Genomic DNA, 27,183 nt, shown 5'->3' on the forward strand with positions numbered 1-27,183 from the left:
TGATTAATTTTGCTTCAGAAAGAAAATCTAACAAAAAAAATCTGATTAAAGAACTGACTTCTCACAAACATGCACAATCACTGTTTATTAGATGATTGTTGATACAGCTGCAGTTACTATGGAATCATTAATTTTCCAAATGTCACTGACTAGCTCTTCCTACACAACTAATGCTCAAAGGCAAGAATACAAAACCATGAGTATGAATTTTTCATATCATTCTTTTAACATGACATATGCAGTTTGCATTTATTGTACTGTCGGTTTGAAAATGGTATCTTCAAGGATCAGTCAAAAAGTATTATCTGTGAAGGAATTGCAAACATCTTCAGAAATTCCTCCCATCCATTGTTGTCAACAACAACATTTCACCCTTGTGTGATTACAAACCTTAATATCCTTGTTTTGATAAAGGCAGAACCAACAACTTTGGTTGAATGAAAGGAAGATCCTTCAGCATTACCAATCCTGAGGACTTGTTCTCTCCCTGAACCTGGTGCCAATTCCTACCTTATTAACTTTCATTTCTTTGGAACACAGGCTGAGAGGAGATATGTTTGAGGTGTATGAAATTGTAAAGGGCTTGGACAGAGTAGATGGGAAGGAGAATGGAAGGGATTGGTAGAAGAATTAGAGGGGAGATGAGTTTTTTTTGAGAGTGGCAGGAGTCTGGAAATCACTGCCTAAAAGTATGGTAAAAGCATAAAGTCCTAACTGATTTAATAATTGTCGAATAATGCACATAAATTTCTATAACCACCAAGGAAACAGACAACGTTGGAAAACGTGATCAATTGCTATTTTTTTGGTCAGCACAGACAGGATGGACAGAGTGGCCTATCCTGTTCTCATCCTTTTTCTAGATGCTTTAAATATCTGAAGAAGTCAGACTACAGTTGGAATAGTGGGACCATCTATCTAGAGAAATATGTACTGGCTCTTAGAAGCAATCCAAAGAAAGTGAATGCAGGGTATGGAGAAACTATCATACAAGGAGAGGTTGGCTCTGTACTCAATAAAATTCAGAAAAATAAAGCGGGATTCTTAGGGGACTTAGCAGGGTAATTGTGGAAAAGTAGAAAGATGGGATAGTGAAGAAGGCATTTGGTATGTTTGCCTTTATTGGTCAGTGCATTCAGTATAGGAGTTGGGAGATCATGTTGCAGCTGTACAGGACATTAGTTCTGCCACTTTTGGAGTACTGTGTGCAATTCTGGTCTCCCTCCTGTAGGAAGCATGTTGTGAAACTAGAGAGGGTTCTGAAAAGATTTATGAGGATGTTGCCAGGGTTGGAGGGTTTGAGTGATAGGGAGAGATTGAATAGACTGGGATTATTTTCAGAGGCTGAGGAGCGACTTGTATTGAGGTTTATAAAATCATGAGGTCTTTTCCCTGGGACAGGGGAGTCCAAAACTAGAGGGCATTGTTTTAAGGGGACAGGGGGAAGATATAAAGGGACCTGAAGGGCAACTTTTTCATGCAGAGTGTCATGCATTTATGGAATGAGCTGCCAAAGGAAGTAATGGAGGCTGGTAAAATTAGAACATTTAAAAGGCATCTGGATGGGTATATGAATAGGAAGGATTTGGAGGGATATGAGGCAAATAGGACGAGGTTTATATAGGATATCTGGTTGACATGGACGTATTGGCACAAAGGTGTAGAGCTGGGTGAACACAGCAGGCCAAGCAGCATCAGAGGAGCAGGAAAGCTCTTCAGAAAATTTTATGAAGGGTCTCGGCCCGAAATGTCAGCTTTCCTGCTCCTCTGATACTGCTTGGCCTAGTGGGTTCATCCAGCTCTACATCTTGTTGTCTCAGATTCTCCAGCATCGGCAGTTCCGACTATCTCTTTGTCACAAAGGGTCAGTTTCCAAACTGTATATCGCTATGACTATGACTGGGTCAAATACCTTCAATCTTGTGGTAATGATTCAATGATTCTACCAATGATCATCCAACAAAAACCCTAATTCATCACCTTTGCAAAACAGGTAAGAAGAATGCTTACATGGATGGGGAAGGGTCAGAAGATTAGTGTAAAAATAGAATGAGTTAAAGGCAGGCATTGCTGGGAAACAGCTGATGGGACAGTGTGCATTTGCGAGGAGAGAAGCAGAACCTAATCATGGTAATAAAGTGTGAAGCTGGATGAACACAGCAGGCCAAGCAGCATCTCAGGAGCACAAAAGCTGACGTTTCAGGCCCAGACCCTTCATCAGAGGCATTGCTTCATTGGTAACAAACTTAAGGGGGAAAAAAGTCTGCACAAGTGATCAATGAGACATACCAGGCCGACTCATCTTGTAAAGTTCAAAATGTAGGAGCAGCATGTTCATTTCTGAGAGTTACTAGGTTTGTACTGTTATTTTCCCCCTTAAGTTCTGTCCTGAGGATATCCAAAAGCCATTTAGGTTTATACTTTAAAATGTAACAGGTCAATGAGCGGTGTTAAAGTGTATCCAGGACGTAAACGCTTGATTCTTGCTGGACCACCCTGAAACAGGGCAGGGGACTTGACGCTTAAGATCTCTTTGGAAACGGCTTCTCAGGTTTGGAATGAGTTTACACCTGGGGGCAAGTGGGCGGTGCCAGATTGTTTCCGGTCACGTGCAGTCAGTATTCCCGCGATGCTCTGGGGTAACAGGTAAGCCCCGCCCGGGGCTGCGAAGGTCACGTGATGCTCTTCCCCGGTTACCAGCTGTTCTTGCTCAGGGCCGGTACCTAAAATGGCGGCTTCGTGATTTCATATTTTTAAAATCTTTTATTTATTTTATATGTATATATGTCTATTTCTCGGAGCAGCGACGACAGCATTGCGATGAACAGGAAGGGATTCTACAGGCGGCTGTCGGTCGGGAAGGGAGGTGTTGTCTGCTTCAAGAGTGCGATCGGGAGGCGATAGGGGCGGCCCGGCCGGTTCCCGTTGGTACCTCTCCCTATCCCACCGGGGTCAATCCTGATCTCCCCCTCCTTCTTCTCCCCGCGTGTATCGTTGTGCGAGAATGGCTCAGGACCCCGGACAGGACTGAAGGTAACAAAGCCGGCGCTGCGGTGTTTTTTCAGTGGGCCCGAGGAGTCTGTAAAAACTCCAAATTCCTTCCCTCCCTCCCCTCCTCCCGCCCTGTCTAGCTGCTGGGGAAGGAGGTGGTCATCCAACTGATTATAATCAGTTTAACAAATATCCTCTTCTCCTTCACCAACACTACACCCCCCAAAAAAAAATTAGTAGTAGTACGGCAGGGGTGTTCAATTTTTCAGATTTTTTTTCGAAACCTGTTTTCATTAATTTTCTACACCATTGTCTCGTTCTCCTTACCCCCCCAAAAAAAACTGCCGTCCTCCGGGATGTTGGGGAATTGAGGTGTGCAAGATTGAATTTTGCCTCCTCCTTCTCCAAAAACAGTTTTAGTCAGTGCGACGTCACTACGGCCGAACCCTTTTGTTCAAACGGGGTCTGCAGGAGGTGAGGCTGCGTAGCGGCAACACTGCATCCCGGGAGTAGTTGTCCTTCCTGACCAATAAGCTCCCTTCCAAGGTAATTGCTGCGCTCAATAAGAACTACAAACCCCAGGATTGTTGGCAGCAATAGGATTAAACATGCAGTTTCTCGGAAAAGAAACGGAAGAACGTACGAAAGAGACTCCTGCTTCTGCTCCCCCCCCCCCCCCATACTCTCTGCGGTCGTTAATCTTTTGCCAGTATTTTTTAATACTGAACGTACTTACGTTCTGCTGAGAAAGTACAAACTTAAGAATGTTTTGTCTCGACCAGCTCCTGGGGGCTGTTAGCCTGAATTGCGTCAGTGATGGCTATCGCAAATATCTATTCAGTTGCCTTGGACCAGCAAGTTTTGTGATGTGCCCCACTTACAAAATTTAATTATTCTTGATTTTATCTTAGATTTGTAATGAATATTTGACTTTATCATTTGAAAACGTGACTTGTATTTGACAAAAGAATATTATGTTGATGGTTTATCTGTTTTGCCCATCTTCAAATTGACTGTACCAAATTTAATGGATGGTTTGATTTCTGAATAAATTTGTTACTGATATGCAATGTTGGTAGTGAAGATATTTTTGTGATATCACAATGGTGGTGAGCCGGTCTGCAGCTTAAACACACAATTGAAAAGCAGGTTAAGGGACACAGCAAAAGGAGCCTTGTGGACAAGGTTTCTAAACAGTGGAATTGTTCCAAATAATTCTGCAATATTTACATAGGATTACCTCATTTCCTTGCATTTGACTGTTGAATTTGTTCTTAAACTGTCCTGACATGTTGAACATTAATTCATTTCGAATGGTCTGTTCAATGTATGGGCCAGATGTGCATCATGCTGTTTGTTCTCTTGTTAGACTTGAGCTTGGCAGTTCATGCAGTTAGTAGAATCACAGCATTACAACATTGTTAGTCAACTTTTCCTTTTGTGTTCGTTACTTATTGATTTTTTTTTGTTTTTAAATCCTGTTCACTGAAAGTCATTAAATAGTAAAACAAAATAATGTCTGCAGTCTGGTTTGGCAGTGAAAGTCTGGGATGAATTCTGAGAACCAACACGTTACACTTTCAAATTTATTTATTACCTAAATTTTTTGAATTAATTTTTGGCATTTTGTCTTCACCAAACACACTTTTTATTTACATCTGTAAAATGAACTTGGATTTATGCAAATCCACTCATAATTGTTGACAATCCATAACAATTTACAATCAGTGAAGCACTTTTTGGTAGCTTGAACTGTGGAGAGTGTATCAACCAATGTGAGTATGCAAGCCAGGTAAATGAGAATGGCAGAGTCTATTTTGGTGCTGTTGGTTGAAGCACAGATACAGGGCTGGATCATGCGGCCATCTATATTTCTCTTCATAATAGTGCCAAGGAGTTTTCTTACGTCACTTGAGAGGATAAATTAAGTCTCGATAATACTTCAGAAAGGGCACTGACAGAATAGGAGTCCCTCTGCTGTTTGACCATTCACACCTGCAATCTTTTCAACACTTGATTAAATCGTGTCTGATCTTGACTTCATCTATAAGGTCCATGGCATTTTCACCTAAAACAAATCTATCCATCTCAGTCTTGTGGTGACAGTTCCAGATTATTTTCTTTACTTCACACAATGAAATGAGCAATTAGAAAATAGTGTTAGAATCAGGTACAGTCAGCATGAATTTCCAAGAGTAAAATTATGTTTGAAAACCTTGACTTTCAGAAGGCTTTTGACAGTACCACATATGAGTTAATGTGTAAAATTCACATATTGGTTTGTAGATTGGAAACAGTAGAAATTAACTTTTTTTCTAAATAGCAGGCAGTAACTGGTGGGGTACTGCTGGGATTGGTACTGGGACTCAATATGTTCATGTTTCAGGTGAGGGAACTAAATTTTATATCTCAGAATTTGCAGACGATACAAAGTTGTTTGAGGTGTGAGGAGAATGTAATGATTTTGCTGTGTGATTTGGACAAGCTGAATGGAAAAATTCATGACAGATTTCATTCAGTGTGGAAAGATGTGAAGCTAGTCACTTTGCTAGCAAAAATAGGAAGGGAGATGATCATTTAGATGTAAATTGAGGGAATGTTCAACTACGCATGGGTGTCCTTGGGCAAAGTTTCTGAAAGTAAATGTGTGGGTGCAGCAGACAGTTATGAAGGTGCATTATGTGTCACCCGTCATAGCAAGAGGATTCAAGTACAGGAACAAGGAGGTCTTTCTTTGAATATTTAGGGTATTGGCGTGGTTGTAACTGCAATAGTGTGTGCAGTCTTGGTCTCCTTACCTGAGGAATGATATTCTTGTTATAAAGGGAGTGCAGTGAAGATTAACCAAATTGATTCTATTCTAATGAAGAATTATTCGTCTCAACATTAACTCTGTAGGAAGAAAGTAGATGCTGCCAGACCACCTGAGTTTCACTAGCGATTTCTGTTTTCGTTTACCAAGTTGATTTCCTGGAATGGACGACTGATGTACGAGGAAAGATTGAATTGGTTAGGATTGTAATGCCTGGGGTTATTCGAAATACATGGGGTATCTCATTGAAACCTATAAAATTTGAACAGAACTAGACAGGTTAGCTGCAGGAAGATATCCCCAATAATGGAGGAGTTGAGAAACGAAGGTCATAGTTTAAGAAATAAGGGGTAAACCTTTTAGGACTGAGACGGGAAATTTCTTCACCAAGAGTGGTGAGACTGTAGAATTCACTCAAAGTAGTTGAGGCTAAGACATTACATGTTTTCCACGAGAAGATTTTGTGGCTAAAGGGATCAAGGGAAAAGTGGGTGGGCAGGTGGTGGAGGGGGAAGATAGGATAAGGTTATGAATGGCAGAGCAGCTTGAGGGGTTGACTGGCCTGTTCATGCTCTTACCTTTGATGTTTCTCTACTCAGCAGATGTCCCTTATGGTGCTGTTGATGATAGAACGTTACAGCACAGTACAGGCCCTTCAGCCCTTGATGTTGTGCCGACCTGTGAAACCAATCTGAAGCCCATCTAGCCCTCGCTATTCCATTATCATCCATATGTTTATCCATTGACCATTTTAATGCCCTTGAATTTGGCGAATCTACTACTGTTGCAGGCAGGGCATTCCACACCCTTACTACTCAGAGTAAAGAACCTACCTCTGACTCCTGTCCTGTATCTATCACCCCTTAGTTTAAAGCTACGTCCCCTCGTGCTAGCCATCACCATCCAAGGAAAAAGGCTCTCACTGCCCACCCTATCTAATCATCCTGTATGTCTCTCTTAAGTCACCTCTTAACCTTCTCTCTAACGAAAACAGCCCCAAGTCCCTCAGCCTTTCCTCATAAGACCTTCTTGTTTTGCACTACTTTGCTGATGAAAGGTAGACATATTGGGCTTTAATTGACCAGGTTAGATGTATCCTGCTTTTTGCATATAGAACGCAACTAAGCAATTTTTCACATGCATAAGTATCAATGCTTTAGCTGTATCGGAACAACTTCTGGGAATGCAGCTAGTTCTGGACTATATTTCAGTACTATTCTTCTGGACTAGCTTCAGTACTATTGTCAGAGTATTATAGGAGACCATGGCCTTCTAAGCCCTTCCGCCATTTCTTGATATTACTTGGACTGGACTGGACTGAATTGAATTGGCTGAATAACTGGTGTCTGTAATGCAGGGCGTCTCTGGAGAAGGCTCAGGTAGATCATCCACTTAGCAGCATTCACTGCCGATTGTTGCACATGTTAGTATTATCTTTTACATTAATATACTGGCCTCACGTTTCATGAAGTTGTGATAATTGTTGAGATGACTGTTTTTCAAAGAGTTGTTTCATTGTCCACCATCATTCATGACTAGACGTGACAGGATTACAGAGCTAAGGATCTGATCTCTTGATTGTAGAATTGCTTAGGTTTGTCAATAGCTTGGTACTTATACTGTTGGCACACAAGTAATCTTGCATTTATTGCTTCATAGTATCAAGACCTAATTTTTAATTCTGTCTTGAGCTGCTCGTGGCACGCCTTCCTGAACTTCACTGAAAGAGAGTTGTTTCCTTAGCTTGATTGTACTGGTCGAGATGAGTATATGGCAGGCCCACGAGGTTCCAGATTGTGGTAGAGTAAAAGTAATAGTGCCACTGTCCTACCAGACCAAAAGCTGCACTCTCTCATTTGACAACTGGTGATAGTTTAACCTGAGGCTCACCCATGCCTCAAACGAGAGGAGAGGATGAGAAGGGGGGGTCCTTCACAGTAACTCAGATGGTTGAGTATTAAAATACATTTTTGCTAATGGCGGTTCACCGCATTTAAAGTATGCCTGCTAGATCCACTTACAGCTTGTCACATTTAGCATGGTAGCAGTGCCATTAAACATGATTGAGGTTTCCCCTATTGGGAAGACTGAACCTATTCCTCAAGGGCTGTATGGTGGTCACTGTCTTACTGATTTACTATCATGGAAAGAGGAGCATGAGGCCAATTATGTTTTTCCTCCTGATTAATTCTTTCACCACTCTTACAGGCCCAGTCTAGCAGCTGTGACCTTTAGGACTTCACTAGTTTGTTCAGTAATGATGATGAACCAAGAAGGTCTCCAGCAGAATGCATTCTGTGCCTTGCCACCCTCTGCTTCCTCCAACATGGTGAAGTTTTGTTCTCTGCGAGAAGAGGCTGTGTAGATGGTACCTGATAATCAACATCAAGTTTCCTTGTCCATGTTTGACCTGAGAGTGTTTTCACACAACAAACCTATTGATCTTAGAAGACAGGAGGAGATGTGGGCCATTCAGTCCATCAAGTCAATGAGATCATGAAAAAGTGTCATGCTGAAATGTTAACTGTTTCTGTTCACGTAGATGCTTCCAGACCTGCTGAGTTTCTCTAGTACTTAGTGTTCTTGTTTGCTTTCCACAATCTGCATTATTTTGTTTTAAACAAATCTATTAATCTTCAGTTTTAAAATTTTAAGTTTTCTCATGAGGTTAGATAGAAAACAGAAATTTCCCTATTTGTACTTATTTCCTTTTCACCCACTCTTTCCCTCCCTTCACAAGGAAGACTCACCGCAAGGATTAGGATAGATAAGTGGGTAAGAACCTTCAACTTCTTTTTAATTTTAAAATACCTCATTATAACTCACCCGTTAATCTTTAGTCCGGTGAACATAAACTCAATATGTACGAGCTTCCTGGAGAAGGTGACGTATAAATCAGTTTGAGTAGAGATGGAAAAATAAAGGTTAAAAAAGTGAGCGCCACTGTGAACTGGGAAATTAGATTAAGAGATAGATCAATAAAGATGTAGTGGAAGATATTTGAGGGGATATTTTGGAATAATCAGAAAAGATAGGTTGCAGTGAGAAAAAACTTAAAGGAAAGGACACCATCTGCGGTTGGCAAAAGAAGTTAAAAATTAATCAAATTGGGGTGAAAAAAGAACTAGAAATAAACTTGAAGAGTTTCTATGGGTTGAAAAGGAATAAAATAAACTGATCTAGGCCTGAAACATCAGCTTTCCTGCTTCTAAGATGCTGCTTGGCCTGCTGTGTTCATCCACCTCTACACCTTGTGATCTCTGAGTGCTAGTTGGCCCTCGTTCATGGGATCAATGTGGTACTGGCTTGGCCAGAATTTATTGCCCAATTGCAAATTGCCATAGAATCATAGACCCCTGTAGTGTGGAAAGAGCAGAGTCTGCAGCAACCCCCATTCCCATAAGCCAGCATTTATTAGGACTGGTCCACCTAGCATGCACATCAGGAACAAAAACAGAAGTTGCTGGAAAAGCTCAGCAGGTCTGCCAGCATCTGCGAAGAATAATCAGAGTTAATGTTTCAGGTCTGGTGTCCTTTCCTCAGAACTGATAGTAGCTGGGAAAATGTCAGCCTAAATGAAGAAGATAGTGTGAGGAGAGGGGGTAAAGAGTAAATGATGGGTGGGGATAGAGCCCAAAGAGAGAGAACAGTTGGACAGACAAAGGAGTTGATAATGATCTGGTTAAGAGTATGAATAGCTAATAGTAGGTAGCATGTAACCGCAGGCTATGCGATATCAAGGTTTTGTGTGTGAGGGTAGGGGGCTAGGACATTAGAAGAGTTCAGGCTGTAAAGTGATTGAACTCTGAACTCTGATTTCCAGTGGGCTGCAGAATCCCCATGCGATGAGGGCATCTTTGACAAGAGAGCCTCTGAAATGTCCACCTTCGTCAACCGAGGATTCCCCAACACTTGTCGAGATTGCCCTCGCCTGGGTCCAACCCATCTCCTGCACTATCCTAAGAACTAGGAGCAGTAATAGGCCATCTGGCCCCTCGAGCCTGTCCCCCCATTCAATAAGATTGTGCTGCCCTTTTTGAGATTTCTGCCCTCACCTCCTCTCTTCCCTCCTTCAACAGCAATAGGGCTCCCATTGTCCTTACCTACCCATCATCCCATGATCTACATTGGAATATTGTCACTGCCGTTTCCACCACCTCCAGTGAGATGCACCAGACACATTCCCCTTGCTTGTTTGCCTTCTTCAGGGATGCCCTAGTCCACTCTTCCCTCAATGCCCCCCAAAGTGACCTTCCCTGCGTCTGCTGAAGATGTAACGTCTGCCCGTGACCTCTTTTCTCCTCCCCCCTCCCCCCCCCACCCCGCCTCAGTATCCGAGGGCCCAAATATCCCTTCTGGGTGAAGCAGTACTTTACCTGCACTTTCCACAATCTAGTCCTCTGCGTTTGCTGCTCACGATGTGATCTCCTCTACATTGGGGAAATGAAACATAGACTGGGTGACCAGTCTGCAGAACATCTTTGTTCAGCCCACACAAAAAAGCCCTGAGCTTCCAAATGCCTGCCACTTTAACATACCATCCTGTTCCCTGGCCAACATCTGTCTCAGTTTTGCTGTGGCGTTCCATTGAAGCTCAGCACAAGCTGCAAGGGGAACACCTCATTTTCTGCTTTGGGACCTTGCAGCCCTCTAGTCTCAATATTGCATTCAATAATTTTAGGGCCTGATTGCTCCCATGTCCTAGCCCCTACCCCACATACCAGGTCTTGTTATCACATAGCCTGTCATTACCCACTACCTCTTGTTAGCCACTAACAGTTTCCATTAACAGCTATTCAACTTCCTAGCCAGGTCATTATCAACTACTTTGTACAAGTCCTGCCCTGGTTTGCCTTTCCAAAATGCAGTACCTCACATCTATCTGAATTAAATCCCATCTGCCACTTGTTGGCCCACTGGCCCATCTGATCAAGATTCTGTTCTACTCTGAGGTAACCTCCTTTGCTGTCCACTACATACCCAATTTTAGTGTTATCTGTGAACTTACAAACCGTACCTTACTAACCATATTCACATCTAAATCATTATATAATAATAAAAAGCAGTGGACCCAGCACCAATCCTTGCGACACACAGCTTGTTACAAGCCTGCAGCCTGAAAAGCAACCCTCCACCACCACCACCACCGCTTGTTTTCTACCTTCAAGTCAATTTTGTATCCAAATAGCTAGTGCTCCCTCTATTCCGTCTGGTTTAACCTTACTAACCAGTCGACCATGAGCAGCCTCACTGAAGTCCATGTAGATTATGCCCATTACGCTGCCTTCATCATCCTCTTGGTTACTACTTCAAAAACTCAATCGTTAGTGAGGCACGATTTCCCACACGCAAAGTCATGTTGACTATCCTTAATCAGTCTTTGCCTTTCCAAATAAATATTAAACTAGTCCCTCAGGATTCCCCCCAACAATTTGCTCACCACCGGTGTCAGGCTCACTGATCTGTAGTTCCCTGGCTTTTCCATACTTTCTTCAATAGTAGAACATAGAACATCACAGCACAGTACAGGCCCTTCGGCCCTCGATGTTGTGCCGACCTGTCATACTGATCTCAAGCCCGTCTAACCTACACTATTCCATGTACGTCCATATGCTTGTCCAATGACGACTTAAATGTACCTAAAGTTGGCGAATCTACTACCGTTGCAGGCAAAGCGTTCCATTCCCTTACTGCTCTCTGAGTAAAGAAACCACCTCTGACATCTGTCCTATATCTTTCGCCCCTCAATTTAAAGCTATGCCCCCTCATGCTCGCCGTCACCATCCTAGGAAAAAGGCTCTCCCTATCCACCCTATCTAACCCTCTGATTATTTTATATGTTTCAATTAAATCACCTCTCAACCTTCTTCTCTCTAATGAAAACAGCCTCAAGTCCCTCAGCCTTTCCTCGAAAGACCTTCCCTCCATACCAGGCAATAGCCTAGTAAATCTCCTCTGCACCCTTTCCAAAGCTTCCACATCCTTCTTATAAAGCGGTGACCAGAACTGTACACAATACTCCAAGCGCGGCCGCACCAGAGTTTTGTACAGCTTCGCCATACCCCTTGGTTCCGGAACTCGATCCCTCTATTAATAAAAGCTAAAACACTGTATGCCTTCTTAACAGCCCTGTCAACCTGGGTGGCAACTTTCAAGGATCTGTGTGCACGGACACCGAGATCTCTTTGCTCATCTACACTGCTAAGAATCTTACCATTAGCCTTGTACTTTGCCTTCCGGTTACTCCTACCAAAGTGCATCACCTCACACTTGTCTGCATTAAACTCTGTTTGCCACCTCTCGGCCCAGCTCTGCAGCTTATCTATGTCTCTCTGCAACCTACAGCATCCTTCATCACTATCCACAACTCCACCGACCTTAGTGTTGTCTGCAAATTTACTAACCCATCCTTCTACGCCCTCATCTGGGTCATTTATAAAAATGACAAACAGCAGTGGACCCAACACTGACCCTTGCGGTACACCACTAGTAACTGGTCTCCAGGATGAACATTTCCCATCAACTACCACCCTCTGTCTTCTTTCAGCAAGCCAATTTCTGATCCAAACTGCTATATCTCCCACAATTCCATTCCTCCGCATTTTGTACAATAGCCTATTGTGGGGAACCTTATCGAACGCCTTGCTGAAATCCATATACACCACATCAATCGGTTTACTCTCATCTACCTGTTTGGTCACCTTCTCAAAGAACTCAATAAGGTTTGTGAGGCACGACCTTCCCTTCACAAAACAGTGCTGACTATCCCTAATCAGTTTATTCTTTTCTAGATGATTATAAATCCTATCCCTTATTACCTTTTCCAACACTTTACCAACAACTGAGGTAAGGCTCACTGGTCTATAATTACCATGGTTGGCTCTACTCCCCTTCTTGAACAGGGGAACCACATTTGCTATCCTCCAATCATCTGGCACTATTGCTGTAGACAATGACGAGTTAAAGATCAATGCCAAAGGCTCGACAATCTCCTCCCTGGCTTCCCAGAGGATCAGAGGATAAATCCCATCCGGCCCAGGGGGCTTAACTATCTTCACCCTCTGAAGGATTTCTAATATCTCTTCCTTGTGAACCTCAATCCCACCTAGTCTAGTAGCCTGTATCTCAGTGTTCTCCTCGACAACATTGTCGATTTCTAGAGTGAATACTGTTGAAAAATATTCATTTAGCGCTTCCCCTATCTCATCTGACTGCACACGCAATTTACCACTACTAACCTTAATTGGGCCTAATCTTACTTTCGTCATGCTTTTATTCCTTAAATACCTATAGAAAGCCTTAGGGTTTACCCTGATCCTATCTGCCAACAACTTCTCATGTCTCCTCCTGGCTCTTCTGAGCTCTCTCTTTAGGTCTTTCCTGGCTACCTTGTAGCCCTCCAGTGCCCTAACTGAGACTTCATATCTCATCCTAACATAAGCCGCCTTCTTCCTCTTGACCAGAGATTCCACCTCCTTTGTAAACCACGGCTCCTGCACTCTACAGCTTACTCCCTGCCTGACAGGTACATATTTATCTAGGACACGCAGGAGCTTTTCCTTGAATACGCTCCACATTTCTAATGTGCCCATCCCCTGTAGTTTCCTTCCCCATCCTATGCTCCCTAAATCTTGCCTAATCTGATCGTAATTGCCTTTCCTCCAGCTATAACTCTTGCTCAGTGGTATACATAACAGAATTGTGATCGCTATCACCAAAGTGCTCACCTACTTCCAAATCTAACACCTGGCCGGGCTCATTACCCAGTACCAAATCTAATGTGGCTTCGCCCCTTGTTGGCCTATCTACATACTGTGTCAGGAAACCCTTCTGCACACACTGGACAAAAACTGACCCATCTATAGTGCTCAAACTATAGTGTTCCCAGTCAATATTTGGAAAGTTGAAGACCCCCATGACAACTACCCTGTCTCTCTCACTCCTATCGACAATCATCTTTGCTATCCTTTCCTCTACATCTCTGGAACTATTCAGAGGCCTATAGAAAACTCCCAACGGGGTGACCTCCTTTCCTGTTTCTCACCTCAGCCCATACTACCTCAGTTGACGAGTCCCCAAACATCCTTTCTGCAACTGTAATACTGTCCTTGACCAACAATGCCACACCTCCCCCTCTTTTACCATGTTCTCTGTTCTTACTGAAACATCTGAATCCTGGAACCTGCAACAACCATTCCTCTCCCTGCTCTATCCATGTCTCCGAAATGGCCACAACATCGAAGTCCCAGGTACTAACCCATGCTGCAAGTTCACCCACCTTATTCCGGACGCTCCTGGCATTGAAGTAGACACACTTCAATCCAACTTCTTGCTTGCCGTTGCCATCTTGCTTCCCTGAAACTTTATTTCAGACCACCGTACTCTCAACCTTTTCCCAACCTTTTCTATAGTCGAATAGTAGCACCAAGTTAGCCACGCCCCAGTCTCCGGCACCTCACCTGTGGCTATCGATGATACAAATATTTCAAGGAGCTCAGCAATCTCTTCTCTTCAGCTTCCCGCAAAGTTCTTGGGTGCACCTGGATCAGATCCTGAGGACTTATCCACCTTTTCTTATTTAAAGATGTCCAGAAACACCACCTCTTTAATATGGACATTTTCAAGATGTCGGTATTTATTTCCCCATGTTTTCTAGCTTCATATCTTTTTCCACAGTAAACAATAATGCAAAACACTCGTTAAGCATTGCCTGCGGTTCCATGCCTGGGTGGCCTTGCTGTTCTTTTAAGAAGGTGTATACTTACCCTTTTGCCCTGAATGTACTTGTAGAATCCTTTTGGATTCTCCTTAACCCTATTTGCCAAGACTTGACCTGTTTCTGTCCTTGAGGTACGAGGGTGTAGTGACCTGTGCAGTGCTATTAGACAGGTATTTCTAAGATATTGACCCTGTAACGTTAGAGAAATGGTGATACAGTTCCATCAGGGTGGTATGTGACTTGAAGGACGACTTGCAGACAGTGGTTACCCAAATTCTGCTCCCCTTGTTCTAGGTAGTGGAGATCACTTATTTGGAAGGTACTCCCATAGGAGCCGTGCTGACTCTCTGCATTTTGTAGATGGTATATAATGCTGCCGTAGTGTGATGGTGTAGAGAATGTTGAAGGTTGCTGGCATTCCAGTCAAGTGAACTGTTTTATTGTAAATGCCATCAAGCTGCTTTTGCGCGGTTGGAGTGGCACCCATTCATGTATGCTGTGAAATTTGCTGTTTCTGAACATGTTGTGAATATTCAGAAGAGCTTTGAATACTGAGGTCAGAATGTGAGGGTACTTATGGTGGCCAGCAGCAGAGACTTGGAGATCATACCTTGTGGTAAGTTTTGGGAGGTCTTCAGTACTTGTATCACCATTTCATATATCTAGTGCGGAGGAGAGCACATATGAGTAGTTGGTGTGATAGAATTGCATGAACTGGTTTAAAATTGTTTTAATTGGGATTTTCATTCTTTTGAATTCACTTAATTGTACAAAGGGAGCACCAGAATGGAGAGTGCAGCATACTACCGGTCTGGTGTTCTGCTAAATGGTAGCAAACAGGTATTGGTAGAAACTTTGTCAGGGTATGGATGCCTGCCATAATGTGGGAATGAATAACACTGCCAAAACTCTACTATTCCTGATGATGTCATCCAGAGCAGAACTTCGTGATTTTTTTTGAATCTACAAAAAATATCTGCTCTGAGACTGGCTCAATTCAGTTCTCATTTAATTGGGTCAATGAGAAACCATTGAGAGAACAAAGCAGTTTGGAATGGGGTCTTGAGGCACAAGAGGAGTGTCTATTTTTCAGGATTAGGAGATTCAGTCTCTTTATCCCATCTGTCCTGAAGGTACCTCGTAACAGGTATGAAAAAAGAATGATGAAGAATATTATTTTTAAAAGCTTAAGGAATGCTTTAGAAAAGTCATTACTTTAGAAAAGTCATTACTTCAGCACTAATAGTTCATCGTGAAATTTGATCTTGTATTTTAATTTGGAAGTTTACTTAACTAGTAAAGTAACAAGGGCCACTTGCGCATTATTTGGAATGTTGCACTAATTGTGTACCAAAATAGACAGAAAGTCAGCCCTGCTTTATTAGCCTTCAATTTTTCAAAAAGCAGGATATATAAATGAAAGGCAAATTCATGCTTTTGTATGATTTTGATAAAAGTATTCGATGAGATCATAAAATACTTACGATATCAGAATGGAATTAGAAGTCTGACTACAAAGTTAAAGTAGTATCTGGAAGTAGAGTTTGAGAATTAAAAGGAAATTGTGTAGACTGGGCAGATGTGATGGGTGGTGTTTCATAGAGGTATGTATTGATTGAAGGAGGCAACAAAGTTGAAATTTTTGGCATCAAATTGGGCTGTTCAGTTAATTATGATGAGGGTTTTGAAAAGACAGGGCACAGGAACTTTCAGACTGGATAATGGCTAGTGTGATTTTTAGGTATTAAAAACAAGCATTGTAATAAATTTGGTAAAGGAGTACAATTTAATTGGTTTGATGTCAAAGAAAGCAAAGATACAGACTCAAAGTGAGAAGCCTGTAGACAAGGCCATAAGCTGATGTATCATCAGTTTTGAATGATAGATTACAAAGATGAGGGAATATGTTGAACTTCGAGACTGCTTTATCGAAGCAATGAAATAATTATTGACTATGATTTCTTATGACCAAAGTAGTAAATAGCAATAGATTGTTTCACTGATTAGTGAGATGGTAATGATGAAATTATAGTGAATTGAAGTGGGTTGTTAAAGCCATTTCTTTGAACAAGGAATTTTTGGAATAAAAGATCTGTACCACTTTGTTCAAGAAATGTTTATGATTTTAAAATGGATTTTGACAGTTGTTTCTCAAATAACAGCGTTTCAAGGTTCAGTGAATGGCCAAAGCAGTAAGTTCGTAGCTCGGGGAGTATTACACTCACTGTTCATTGTTTTAAAAAATTATTCATAATACGTGGATGACACTAGCTAGGCCAGCATTTATTGTTGAACCCAAATTGCCAGAGAAGCTGATGGTGAGCTGATTTTTTTTTAAACTGCCATAGTCTGTGGTGTGGGGACACCTATAATGCTGTTGGGAAGGAATTCCTGGAATTCGATTCAGCAATGATGAAGGAATGGCAGTGTGGTTCCAAGTCAGGATGTTGTCAGCAATGATGAAGGAATGGCAGTGTGGTTCCAAGTCAGGATATTGTGTAACTTGGAGGGAAACGTCCAAGTGGTAGCGTTTCAAAGTATTCATTTCAGCTGTTCTAGGTGATGGCCATCATGGGTTTGGAAGGTGTTGTGGAAGGAATCTTGGCAAGTTGTTGTATTGCATCTTTGTAAATGGTACATAGTCAGTCACCATTTATACATCAGTGGCTAAGGGAATGAATGTTGAAAGTGGTGGATTGATTGCCAGTCAGGCAGGATTCCATGTCCTGGTAGATGTCTCGCTTTAGTCTTGTTGGAGCTGCACTCATCTTTGCAATAGGACAATATTCTATCAGTTCTGAGACTTGTACCTTGTACATAGTGGACAGACTTTGGAGAGACAGGAGGTGAGTTACTTGGCATAAAATGCCCAGACCTGCTGTTATAGCAACAATATTTGTATGACTGGTTCATTACAGTTTTCGACCAGTAGTAACCACAGGAAATTGCTCATAGGGAATTCAGTTGCAGTACTGATGTTGGATGTCAAAGGGTGATGGTTAAATGCACTCTCAGTGGAGATTTTTATTGCTTAGCACTTGGGTGACATGAATGTTACACAGCTCTTATCAACCCACTTCAGGTGTCAGCGAGCAGGCTTTTGCTGAGCAATTGCTGCATGATAACATTGTCAATAACCAGTTTTGGCTTTTTAGTAAGAGGTTGACTGAGAGCAATAATTGATCAGGTAGGTCTTGGCCTGATTTGTAAGGACGTGGAAGCTGGGCAGTTTTCTGCATTCAGTTGAGCAGCAGTGTTACAGGAATGTTGGAACAGCTTGGTTAGGGGCATGGCTAGTTTTGGAGCGCAAGTCAACATTACTATTGCTGGAATGTTGTCAGGATGATAGCCTTTCCAGTATAGAGTGCCTTCAGCCTTTTCCTGACCTCAATTGACGGGAGGCTGGCAGTTATGATGCAGACCTGGGGAGGAGGCTAAGATGGATTATCCACTTGACTGTTCTGGCAAGTGCTTCAAGCCTTGTCTGTTGCTTGATTTGTTGGATTTCACATTGAGGATGATAGTTTTTACAGAGTCTCCTCTTTTTAGTTATTTAATTGAACCACAACTTGATTCTAATTGTGGCAGGACTGCAGAGATTACGTTTTCTGATTGCTTCGTCCTGTTTGTATATGCTGCTTCTACAGTTTGGCATGCAAGCAGTTTTTTGTAACAAACCAGGTTGACACTAGGGTTGTAAATATTATTTTTAAAAGTACCTGGTTAAACAACTGAAATTATATTGGTTAACCTGATACATGTTAACAAGTGTATTCAGTGAAAACGAAATTTTGATTCATTTCTTTAAGCTTTTTAGTCTACATTTTCTTCACCAAAGAAGAAAAGGAACAATGGGTGAAACAAGAACGACAGTAAACAATATCCTGCGTGATATCCTGTAACCGTATGAAGGTTTTTCCAGGAAAAACTTGCTTGCAGCATTCTTTCTGATCTGGTTTTAAATGTTAACTGCAATACATTTAATGACCATTCCAAAACTTATTAGTTGTTTAACCATTTACTATTTTACATCCCTAGTTGATACCTCTCATTTTTGGGTATGCCATCCTACATTCTTCATTGTGGAGTGTGGCATGTTTTCTGTTCCTGGAGTATATCCATCTGTTTTATTCCAGACTTTTCCCTTTCTATAAATGTAATTTATAGATGTCCAATTCATTTTTGTAGTATTTTAAGAGATATAGATAAATGGGTGTTGGGAAGGGAGTTTACAAGGTGATATACATATTTGAAATTTTGATAACATTGTATTGAAGCAATTCCTAACTCCTGCAGTGGCAACAATTGCAGTAATAATGAGCTGCTGTGATCGCACCACTTGTAACGAAGGGTGGCGATATTGATAAAACAGATACTGTTCACAATGCACAAGTATAATTTCACAAAAGATCCACATGCCTATATTGACTGTACCTGATGCATACTTGCGTGAACCTTTTTATTGAATTTTTATTATTTAAATTCTTATAGCAACATCACTTGTGTAGTTGAGCTTAATCACCTTTAATTTGGTATCTTACCATTTGTGGTACTTCTGCGAGTATTTTGTAGGTTAGACAAGTATGTCATAGGTTCTGAATACTAAGAGAGGTGATCACTTCCTTTGTGAACTTGACTGAGGATTTTGTTGGAACAAAACAAAGGTGGGATGGGGCTTGGATAAAAGTATCCCAAAAGTCAGGTTGGTACCTTTTTTGATAACTGCTTAAATGTGTTAAACTGTACATAGTAGAAACAGTTCAGGCTTCATAACTGACTTTTGTGAAACAATCTCAGTCGAGACTTAGAGCATTAATACTTGAATACCTGTTTCTTGCTGGGAAGATTGGCTGCTAAAGTCTAGACAATACAGCCCCTGTGACAACTCTCATTGCAAATTAGTGAATAGGATTTGAATTCTTTTTTTTCTAATACTCACCCATATCCTGTGAATATCACCAGCTGGCCAGTATTGATTGCCCATCCCTTGTTGTCATTGAGAAAACGGTGGCCAGCTACCTTCTCAAACCACTTAAGTCCTTTTAGTGTATGTAGCCCCATAATGCTAAGTATCATGACTTAAACAGAGCAACACTGAAGGAAAGGCAATATATTTCCAAATCAGGGTGGTGAGTGGCCTGTAGAGGAATTTGCATATTGTCCACTTTATGTGCTGCCTTTATGCTTTCTAGTTGATAACAGGGTTTGGAAGGTGCTGCTGAAGGAGCCTTGGTAAATTTCTTCAGTGCATCATTGTAGATGTGTGCTGGTGGTGGCACAGGCTCACAATTCAGTGAAGAAATTCTTCCTCATCTCCATCCTGAATGGCTTACCTCTTATTCTTGGACTGTGACCCTCTAGTTCCGGACATCCCCAACAGTGGGAACATTCTTCCTGAATCTAGCCTATACAGTTCCAGATGGACATGTTATCTCAGATTCTCCAGCATCAGCAGTTCCTACTGTCTCTCTACAGTGCCATCAGGATTTTGTTTCTATGAGATTCCACCCTCCTCTTTCTGCACTCTCCCCACCTTCCTCCTCCCCCCCCCCCCCCCCCCCCCCCCCACACACACTTCTATATTCCAGTGAGTACAAGCCCAGTCAATCTAGTCTGTCTTCATATGCCAGTCGTGGCATCCCAAGAATCAGCCTGGTGAACCTTCACTGGGCTCCCTCAATTGCAAGAATGTCCTCCTTCAAACTAAGAGACGAAAATTGTACACAATGCTCAAGGTGTGCCCTCACCAAGGCCCTGCATAATTGCAGCAATACATCCCAACTCCTATTTGCCAGTTATCTTGCTGTGAAGGCCAGCATGCCATTAGCTTTCCTCACTGCCTGCTGTGCCTGAGTGCTAACCTTCAGCAACTGTCCCACTGTGACACCCAGGTCTTGCTGTACCTTACCTTTTCCTAAACTGCAACCATTCGGATAATCTGCCTTTCTGTTTTTGCCACCAAAGTAGATAACTTCAATTTATCCACATTCTATTACATCTGCCAAGTACTTGCCCAGTCAGTCAGCCTGTGTATGTTAGCCTGCAGCCTCTTAGCATCCTTTTCACAGCACACACTGCCACCCAGGTCAGTGTCTTCAGCAAATTTGGAGATATTGCATTCGGTTCCTTTATCTGAATTGTTAATGTGTATTGCATTCAGCTGACACCCCAGCTCTGAATCTTGCGATACTCCACTCATCACTGCCTGCCACTCTGAAAAGGACCCGTTTATTCCAACTCTCTGCGTCCAGTCTGCCAACCAGTTCTCTATCCATGTCGTATATTGTGCTCATAGTATTGAAGGGAATGTATAATGTATGACTCATGCCATTCAGTTTTTAGTCAATGGTAACAGCCAAGATGTTGATCGTGGAGGATTCAGCAGTGATAATCTTATTGAATGTCAAGTGTTGATGGTTAGATTCTCACCTGTTGGAGATGACCATTGCCTGGCACTTAAGAGGCACAATGTTGCTTCCTCCTTCACTCAGACCTGGATATTTTGCAGTCTTCCTGCTTTTGGATATTAGAGTGCTTTGGTATCTGCAGCTGGAACGGATTCTGAGCATTGTGCAACCATAATCATGTGCATCCCCACTTTTGATTTTTAATGATCTTGATCATGGCCAGGTAACTGAAGCAGCTGAAGATGGATGGGCATAGGCATTGCCCCGCAAAACTCCTAAAGAAGTTGTAAAGCTGAGGTGACTGACTTTCAAGAATCAAAACCATCGTTTGTGCTCGGTATAACTAAACTTGCGGAGAGATTTGCCCCTGAGTTTCATCGATTTTTGTTTTGAGAAGACTCCTTGATACCACACATGGTGAAATGCAGCTATGAAGTCAGGAAGTCGCACTCAGCTCACTTGTGGAAGTCAGCACTTTTTTTTAGTATTTTTGAACTGAGGCTATAATTAGGTCAGCAACTAACATGGCCTTGACATAACCCAACTGAGTGTCATTAAGAAGCTTATTGCTGAGCAAGCGCTGTCACAGTTGATCATCCCTAAGAAAACAGTTTGTTAAGCAAGCACATTTCTGGGGCTTTTTCCACATGGTTGAGTAAACGCCCACATCTGCAGTACTTTTGCTGGAATGTTGTCAAGGACTGTAGTCTTTGCAGTACTTAGTTCTTCCAACTATTTCTTGATATCATATGAATTTAATTGGCTGATAACTAACATCTGTGATGCTGGGGACCTTTACATCCTCCAGAGATGAATTATTCATTAGACGCATCTTGCTGAACATTTTTGCAAAGGCTTCAGCCTTATCTTTTGCTCTTGTGTGCTGTGCTCTTCCACTAAGAATGAGGATATCTCTGGAGCTGCCACCATCTCTAGGAAGTTATTTAATTATCTACAGTTGTTCATAAGTGGTCGTGGTGGGACTGCAGAAACTAGATCAGATCCATTTGGTGTGGAACTGCTGAGACCTGTCTGTCATTTGTTTATTGTGCTGTTGGCACACAAGTAATACTGACACCTTTTCTGTATATACACAATCGTTCTTCTGTATCTGCGTGTTCTGTTTGATTATGAAATTTAAAAATAGGCACATACATGATTTTTGCCCATGGATGTTGAGTTTTGTTACTTTATTTTGGCACAAATAGATGAATTTGTGATTTTTGTGTCTTCAAAGGCTTTACTGTACTTGATGCTACTCCTGGCACACCCACCTGCATTCTTCATTGAAGTAGCTAGCCCTGGCTTCATGCTAAGGATAGAGTAAAGAATACCCCAGGCCATGAAGTCATAGGTTGAATATAATTCTGCTGCAGAAGGCCATAGTGCCTCATGGATGCCAAATCTTGAGTTGCTAAATCTGTTGGGAGTGTATACAATTTTAGTACAATGATCATGCCACACAACAGGAGCATCCTTAATGTAAGGACAGGACTTCATCTCCACAACGAATGTGCAATGGTAACTCCTACCAGTACTACCATGGATAGGTACATCTGTGAAGGCAGATTGGTGAGGATGAATTGAGTTTGTTTTTCTCGCTTGCTAGTTTCTTTACTATATGCCACAAACCCTAGTCTGCCAATCCAGACTTGGTGATAGACATTGTTTCTCCCCCTCCCCAATCCGGTGTACATTCTGTGTGTCTGCTACCCTCAGTGCTTCCTTCAAGTGGTGCTTGATGTAGAGGAGTACTGATTTATCAATCGAGGAAGGCAGTTCATGGTAATCAGCAAGAGCTTTTCTTGCATGTGTTTGATCTAATGCCTTGAGACATTACGTATTTAGGAGTGATAATGGGAACTGCAGATGCTGGAGAATCCAAGATAATAAAATGTGAGGCTGGATGAACACAGCAGGCCCAGCAGCACCTCAGGAGCACCTCATCAAGGGTCTAGGCCCGAAACGTCAGCTTTTGTGCTCCTGAGATGCTGCTGGGCCTGCTGTGCTCATCCAGCCTCCCGTTTTATTATCCAGGTATTCGGGGGTCAGTGCTGAGGTCAGCAACCTCCTGGTATGCCACTGTGCTGCCACCTCTCTAGGGGTGTTGACACTAATGTTTCCACATAGGCTGTACTCTTGGAATTACAAATTACAAACAATGTTAGACTGTGGCTGAACTAGTCTAAGACCTTTTTCCCAATCTGATACTTCCCCCAAATGATGGTGAAAAGGACTTTGCTGGGTCAACATAGCTAAATTTGCTTTTGATAGTTGATGCCAGGTGGTCCATTCAGTTTAATTTTTGTATACTTTTTTAGCAGCTGATGCAGCTTTGTGCTCAGAGGACAGTTAAAAGCCAACAACATTGCTGTGGATCTAGAGTAAAATGGCAATTTTCTTTCCCCACTGTCCCTTAGTGAATCAGATAGATTTTACAATGATCAACAATGGTTTCACTGGTGTCATTTAGACTTCTGATTCGCCATGGTGGGATTTAAAGCTAGGCTTGCAGAACATTACTCAGGTCTTTAGATCATTAGTCCACTGACAGTGCTGGTATATTATCACTTGCCCTAAACTTAAAAGTTATGACTGTTCGTAAGTTGTCTAAGAGACCTTTTTTTTCCCCCCTCTTTTAGACTTCTTTTTGTTAAATGGGGAGTGTTAGCAACCTTATCCGTATTCCTTATTATCTATAGAACTTTTTGTGCTGTTTTGATTCAGCCATCGACCTGCAAATTGTGTGAAACAATGCTGTTTAAATTCATGTTTCTCCCTGATCAGGTGAGCAGGATTGCTTAATGTCAAAAGCCTTGACTAAAATGAAGATAAGATGGATCTCGTTCAGAATGCTGTTTTGTTGGAATTAATCCAAATGAGAAGATTGTTGTAGCTAATTAACTTTAAATGAAATAGTTGTTTAAAATGCTAATCACTGAAGTAATTATTGTAGCCCAAGTTAATTTATTAGCAAACACATTTGACTTTGATTTTCACATCTGACTTGTGGGTGAGACTGTACTGTATTAGCAGGCAGTTTAAGGATAAGGCTATCTATTTCAGAGAGATGAGAAGAATTTTACTTTTTATATGTAGTTAGCATTGTATTTGACATTCTCTTGTCCCTGGCAGCAGGAAGGCAACATTCTTTCCTGGTGTTTGCAACTGAAGGATCTGTTCCCCCTGTGATAGCATACCTTATTACTATTGCTTTCCTATTGTGGATTGGATGAAAGGCATGTAGAATTAACTCGCGCAAGAAGCAACAACCAACAGAATCAGGATTGATAAATATAAAGGATGCTGCTTTCAACCAAAGAAACTGGAAGGAAGTATTGTAGTTTTAAAACCAATTACTGCAACTCCTAAGTTGTAGTTGCACTGTTTTCTTGTTCAAGCAGTGAGGGAAGATTGCTGGACTCATCGGTACCGTGAATGTGCACTTCACAACAAATTGGAAGGTACTTGGTTATTCTCACTTACCATTTGCCTGTAAGCTGTTGTCTCTAACCAGTGACTGAGAAACTGAGCAGTTAGTGTGCCAACCACCCCATTCCCTAGGGAACAACTATGGGACTTGGCTCAAAAGTTGTCAGAAATCAGAAGGGATTCCGAATAAGCAGCAGGACAACTCATTGAATCATATGGTTCTATTCCCTTAATTTTTTTTACATCATGACATTTTTTTCATATACACATGGAGTCACACAAAGAATGTAGGGGTTTAATAAGGGATAGAGTTTAAGTGAGTTATAAGTTGATTTTTTTGCATCCAGTTAGAGTTGAATCATTTGTATTTTTATCGAGATTTGATTAAATCTTTAGCTTTGTAACATCCTGGGGTGTAGTGGGGCTTGCGTAGAGCCCGTTCTAAAAGTGGATCATCACAGTTGGCCTCGGAAGGGCCGAAGGGAGGAGAGTCAAGGTTTCACAGACAAGATAAGTATACTAAGGGAGATTTCTGCCATGAAATTAGGTGGAAAAATGAGACATAAAGTTGAAAATTTAAGAAGCAACAGCACATATTTGCATTTAGAAAGAGTTTTTTTTTAAAATTGATTGTTTTGAAGGTAGTTCTGAGGACAGAGTTTGTCATGGAGGGGAGGGGTTTCAGCTCTGCAGATTTTCTTGCAATAGAGTTCCTTGTAAGGAGAGGAAATGATGGCAGATAATCAGCATGCACAATCTGATGTGCCTGTGTGTGGCTGCTGTACTGGAGATAGATTTGGTTAATATGTGACATGGCTCTGAATTTGAGGGTGCCACAAGCAGCACAAGAAGTAGAGGAGCAGGGTGAATGCTTCATGTGGAGCCTTGCTTGCTTTAAATTTATTCTTTGTCAAGTAGTTCTATTTCCAGATATACAAAGTATAACAAACTCAGGTATGAGTCTTTCTCCATGTAACTGGGTTTCTTTTGTTTTTTTTCGAAACTGCAGAAATATTTATTTCCTAAGTGGTGAAAACAGATACAAGAAGAAATGTGAGCCGAGCGTGTGTCTCAGTTCACTGAAGCTTTTTACGTTGCTTCACGCACTTCTCTATGGCCTCACAGACTGGGTAAGTATCTTAAGCTTTTGTTATTGTGTACAAAAATATGTACACATTTTAGTAACTTCAGTGTTAAGTGTTCGAATGTGAATGATCTAGATATTAAATACATTTTTTATTGATAATTGGAGATGTTGAATAATTTTTGTTGCCCTTCATTCATGTCAACACCATTTAAAATTTTTAGAATCTATTTCAGGGTGTGTTTACACTGCAGTTACTTTGAGTGTTTGATACTTTTAAGATTTACCATGCAAAAGAACCCTGTTTACTTTACTTGGGCCCCTTCCTGGTTGGAATTTGTAGCTCCTTGTATACCTGAATAGGTACATGGTCAGAGTTGGCACACTGCTTTACAAAGTTGGCGAGAGGCTGTTTTCTGGTTTACCAGGCTTCTTAAGGTCACATTTTACAAATCAGATTTGATTGCATTACAAGATATAAAATTAATATGGTGGCATAGTAAAGCATTGTAAAACCCACTTCTCTGGTAAGTTTCATTCTGAATTTACTCAAAGTTAATGCAAGTGTGAGGAAATAATGTCATCTTCCAACCAGGACTAAATTTAGAGAGGTAAGCGCACATATGGAAATAGCTAAATTGTACTGTTTATTTGGTTTTTAAGCAAGATTTAAAAGAAAATTGTTAGGCCCCTCACTATGGTCAGGATGAAGTTGGTCATAGTTTTGAAGGCATTGGAGAGTGCAGAGAGAGCCATAGGCAATGTCTGCAAACTTTGGGTACTACAATGAACTTGTGACCTTTGAGCCACTCTATAATGATGTCAATTACGCTTTAAAGCTTTTTAATGAACCCACTATGGTTTCAGTTTTCCTGCATAATTTTTATAAACCTTGTTGACTGAAGAGTAAAATTCTTGACCTAGTCTTAGTGTCTCCAAAATGCCTCTGCTCAGTGACCCCCAATTTGGGTTCTGCCACGGCCAATCATCTCGTGACCACATTACAGCCTTAGGTCAAACATAGACAAAACAGTTGAATTCCAGACGCTGGTGTAACAGCCCTTGACATTGAGGCCTCATTCAACTGTGTGTGGCATCAAGGACCCCTAGCAAAAATGGGGGTCAGTGCATCAGGGACAAACTCTGCGAGTTGGAGTCATACCTGACGTATAGGAGACAGTTGTGATTGCTGGAGTTTGGTCATCTCTGCTCTAGTGTATCTCACTAAAGTGAGTTCCTTAGGGTGGTGTTCTGGCACAGTCATCTTCAGTTGCTTTATCAGTGACCTTCCCTTCATAAGCTGTTGGATGTTCACCAATGATTGCAGCATGTTCAGCTCCATTTGCAACTCTTCAGAAGCTGAGGCAGTCCATGTTCACATGCAACAAGATTGGAGAATGTCCAGGCTTGTGCTAACGAGTGGTGAGTAAAATTTATATCATTCAAATGCCAGTGAATGACCATTTACTGTAAGGAACAGTGTAATCACCACCCTTGACATTCATTGGTGTTATGATCACTCACTCCCCCACTATCAACACCCTTGGGGTTACCAGTGATCAGAAACTCAGCTGGACTCGCCACATAAACATAATGTCTGCAAGAGCAGCTCAGAGGCTAGGAATGCTGCAGCGAGTAACTTTCCTGTTGACTCCCTGAAGACTGTCTACCACCTACAAGGCACAGATCAGAAGTGTGATGGCATACTTCCCACTTGCCTGGGTGGATGCAGCTCCAA

The 27,183-nt window shown here is 41.7% G+C and overlaps 1 protein-coding gene across 4 annotated transcripts in view; it reads left to right on the forward strand.

Annotated features, from left to right (window-relative positions):
- The first annotated feature begins 2,651 nt into the window (after window positions 1-2,651).
- aff4 (AF4/FMR2 family, member 4) overlaps window positions 2,652-27,183 on the forward strand; it is a 100,112-nt gene continuing 75,580 nt past the window's right edge. For 2 of the 4 annotated variants that reach the window (XM_048543178.2, XM_048543180.2), the window contains exons 1-2: window positions 2,652-3,033; window positions 25,371-25,491. In XM_048543178.2, the coding sequence (XP_048399135.1) occupies window positions 25,475-25,491 (17 nt within the window). In that variant the 5' untranslated portion in view covers window positions 2,652-3,033; window positions 25,371-25,474. The remainder of the gene's footprint in view (window positions 3,034-25,370; window positions 25,492-27,183) is intronic. The other 2 variants (XM_048543179.2, XM_048543181.2) reach the window with 1 other exon arrangement.

Source organism: Stegostoma tigrinum, chromosome 13 (genome assembly GCF_030684315.1).
Source record: "Stegostoma tigrinum isolate sSteTig4 chromosome 13, sSteTig4.hap1, whole genome shotgun sequence".
Classification (NCBI taxonomy): domain Eukaryota; kingdom Metazoa; phylum Chordata; class Chondrichthyes; order Orectolobiformes; family Stegostomatidae; genus Stegostoma; species Stegostoma tigrinum.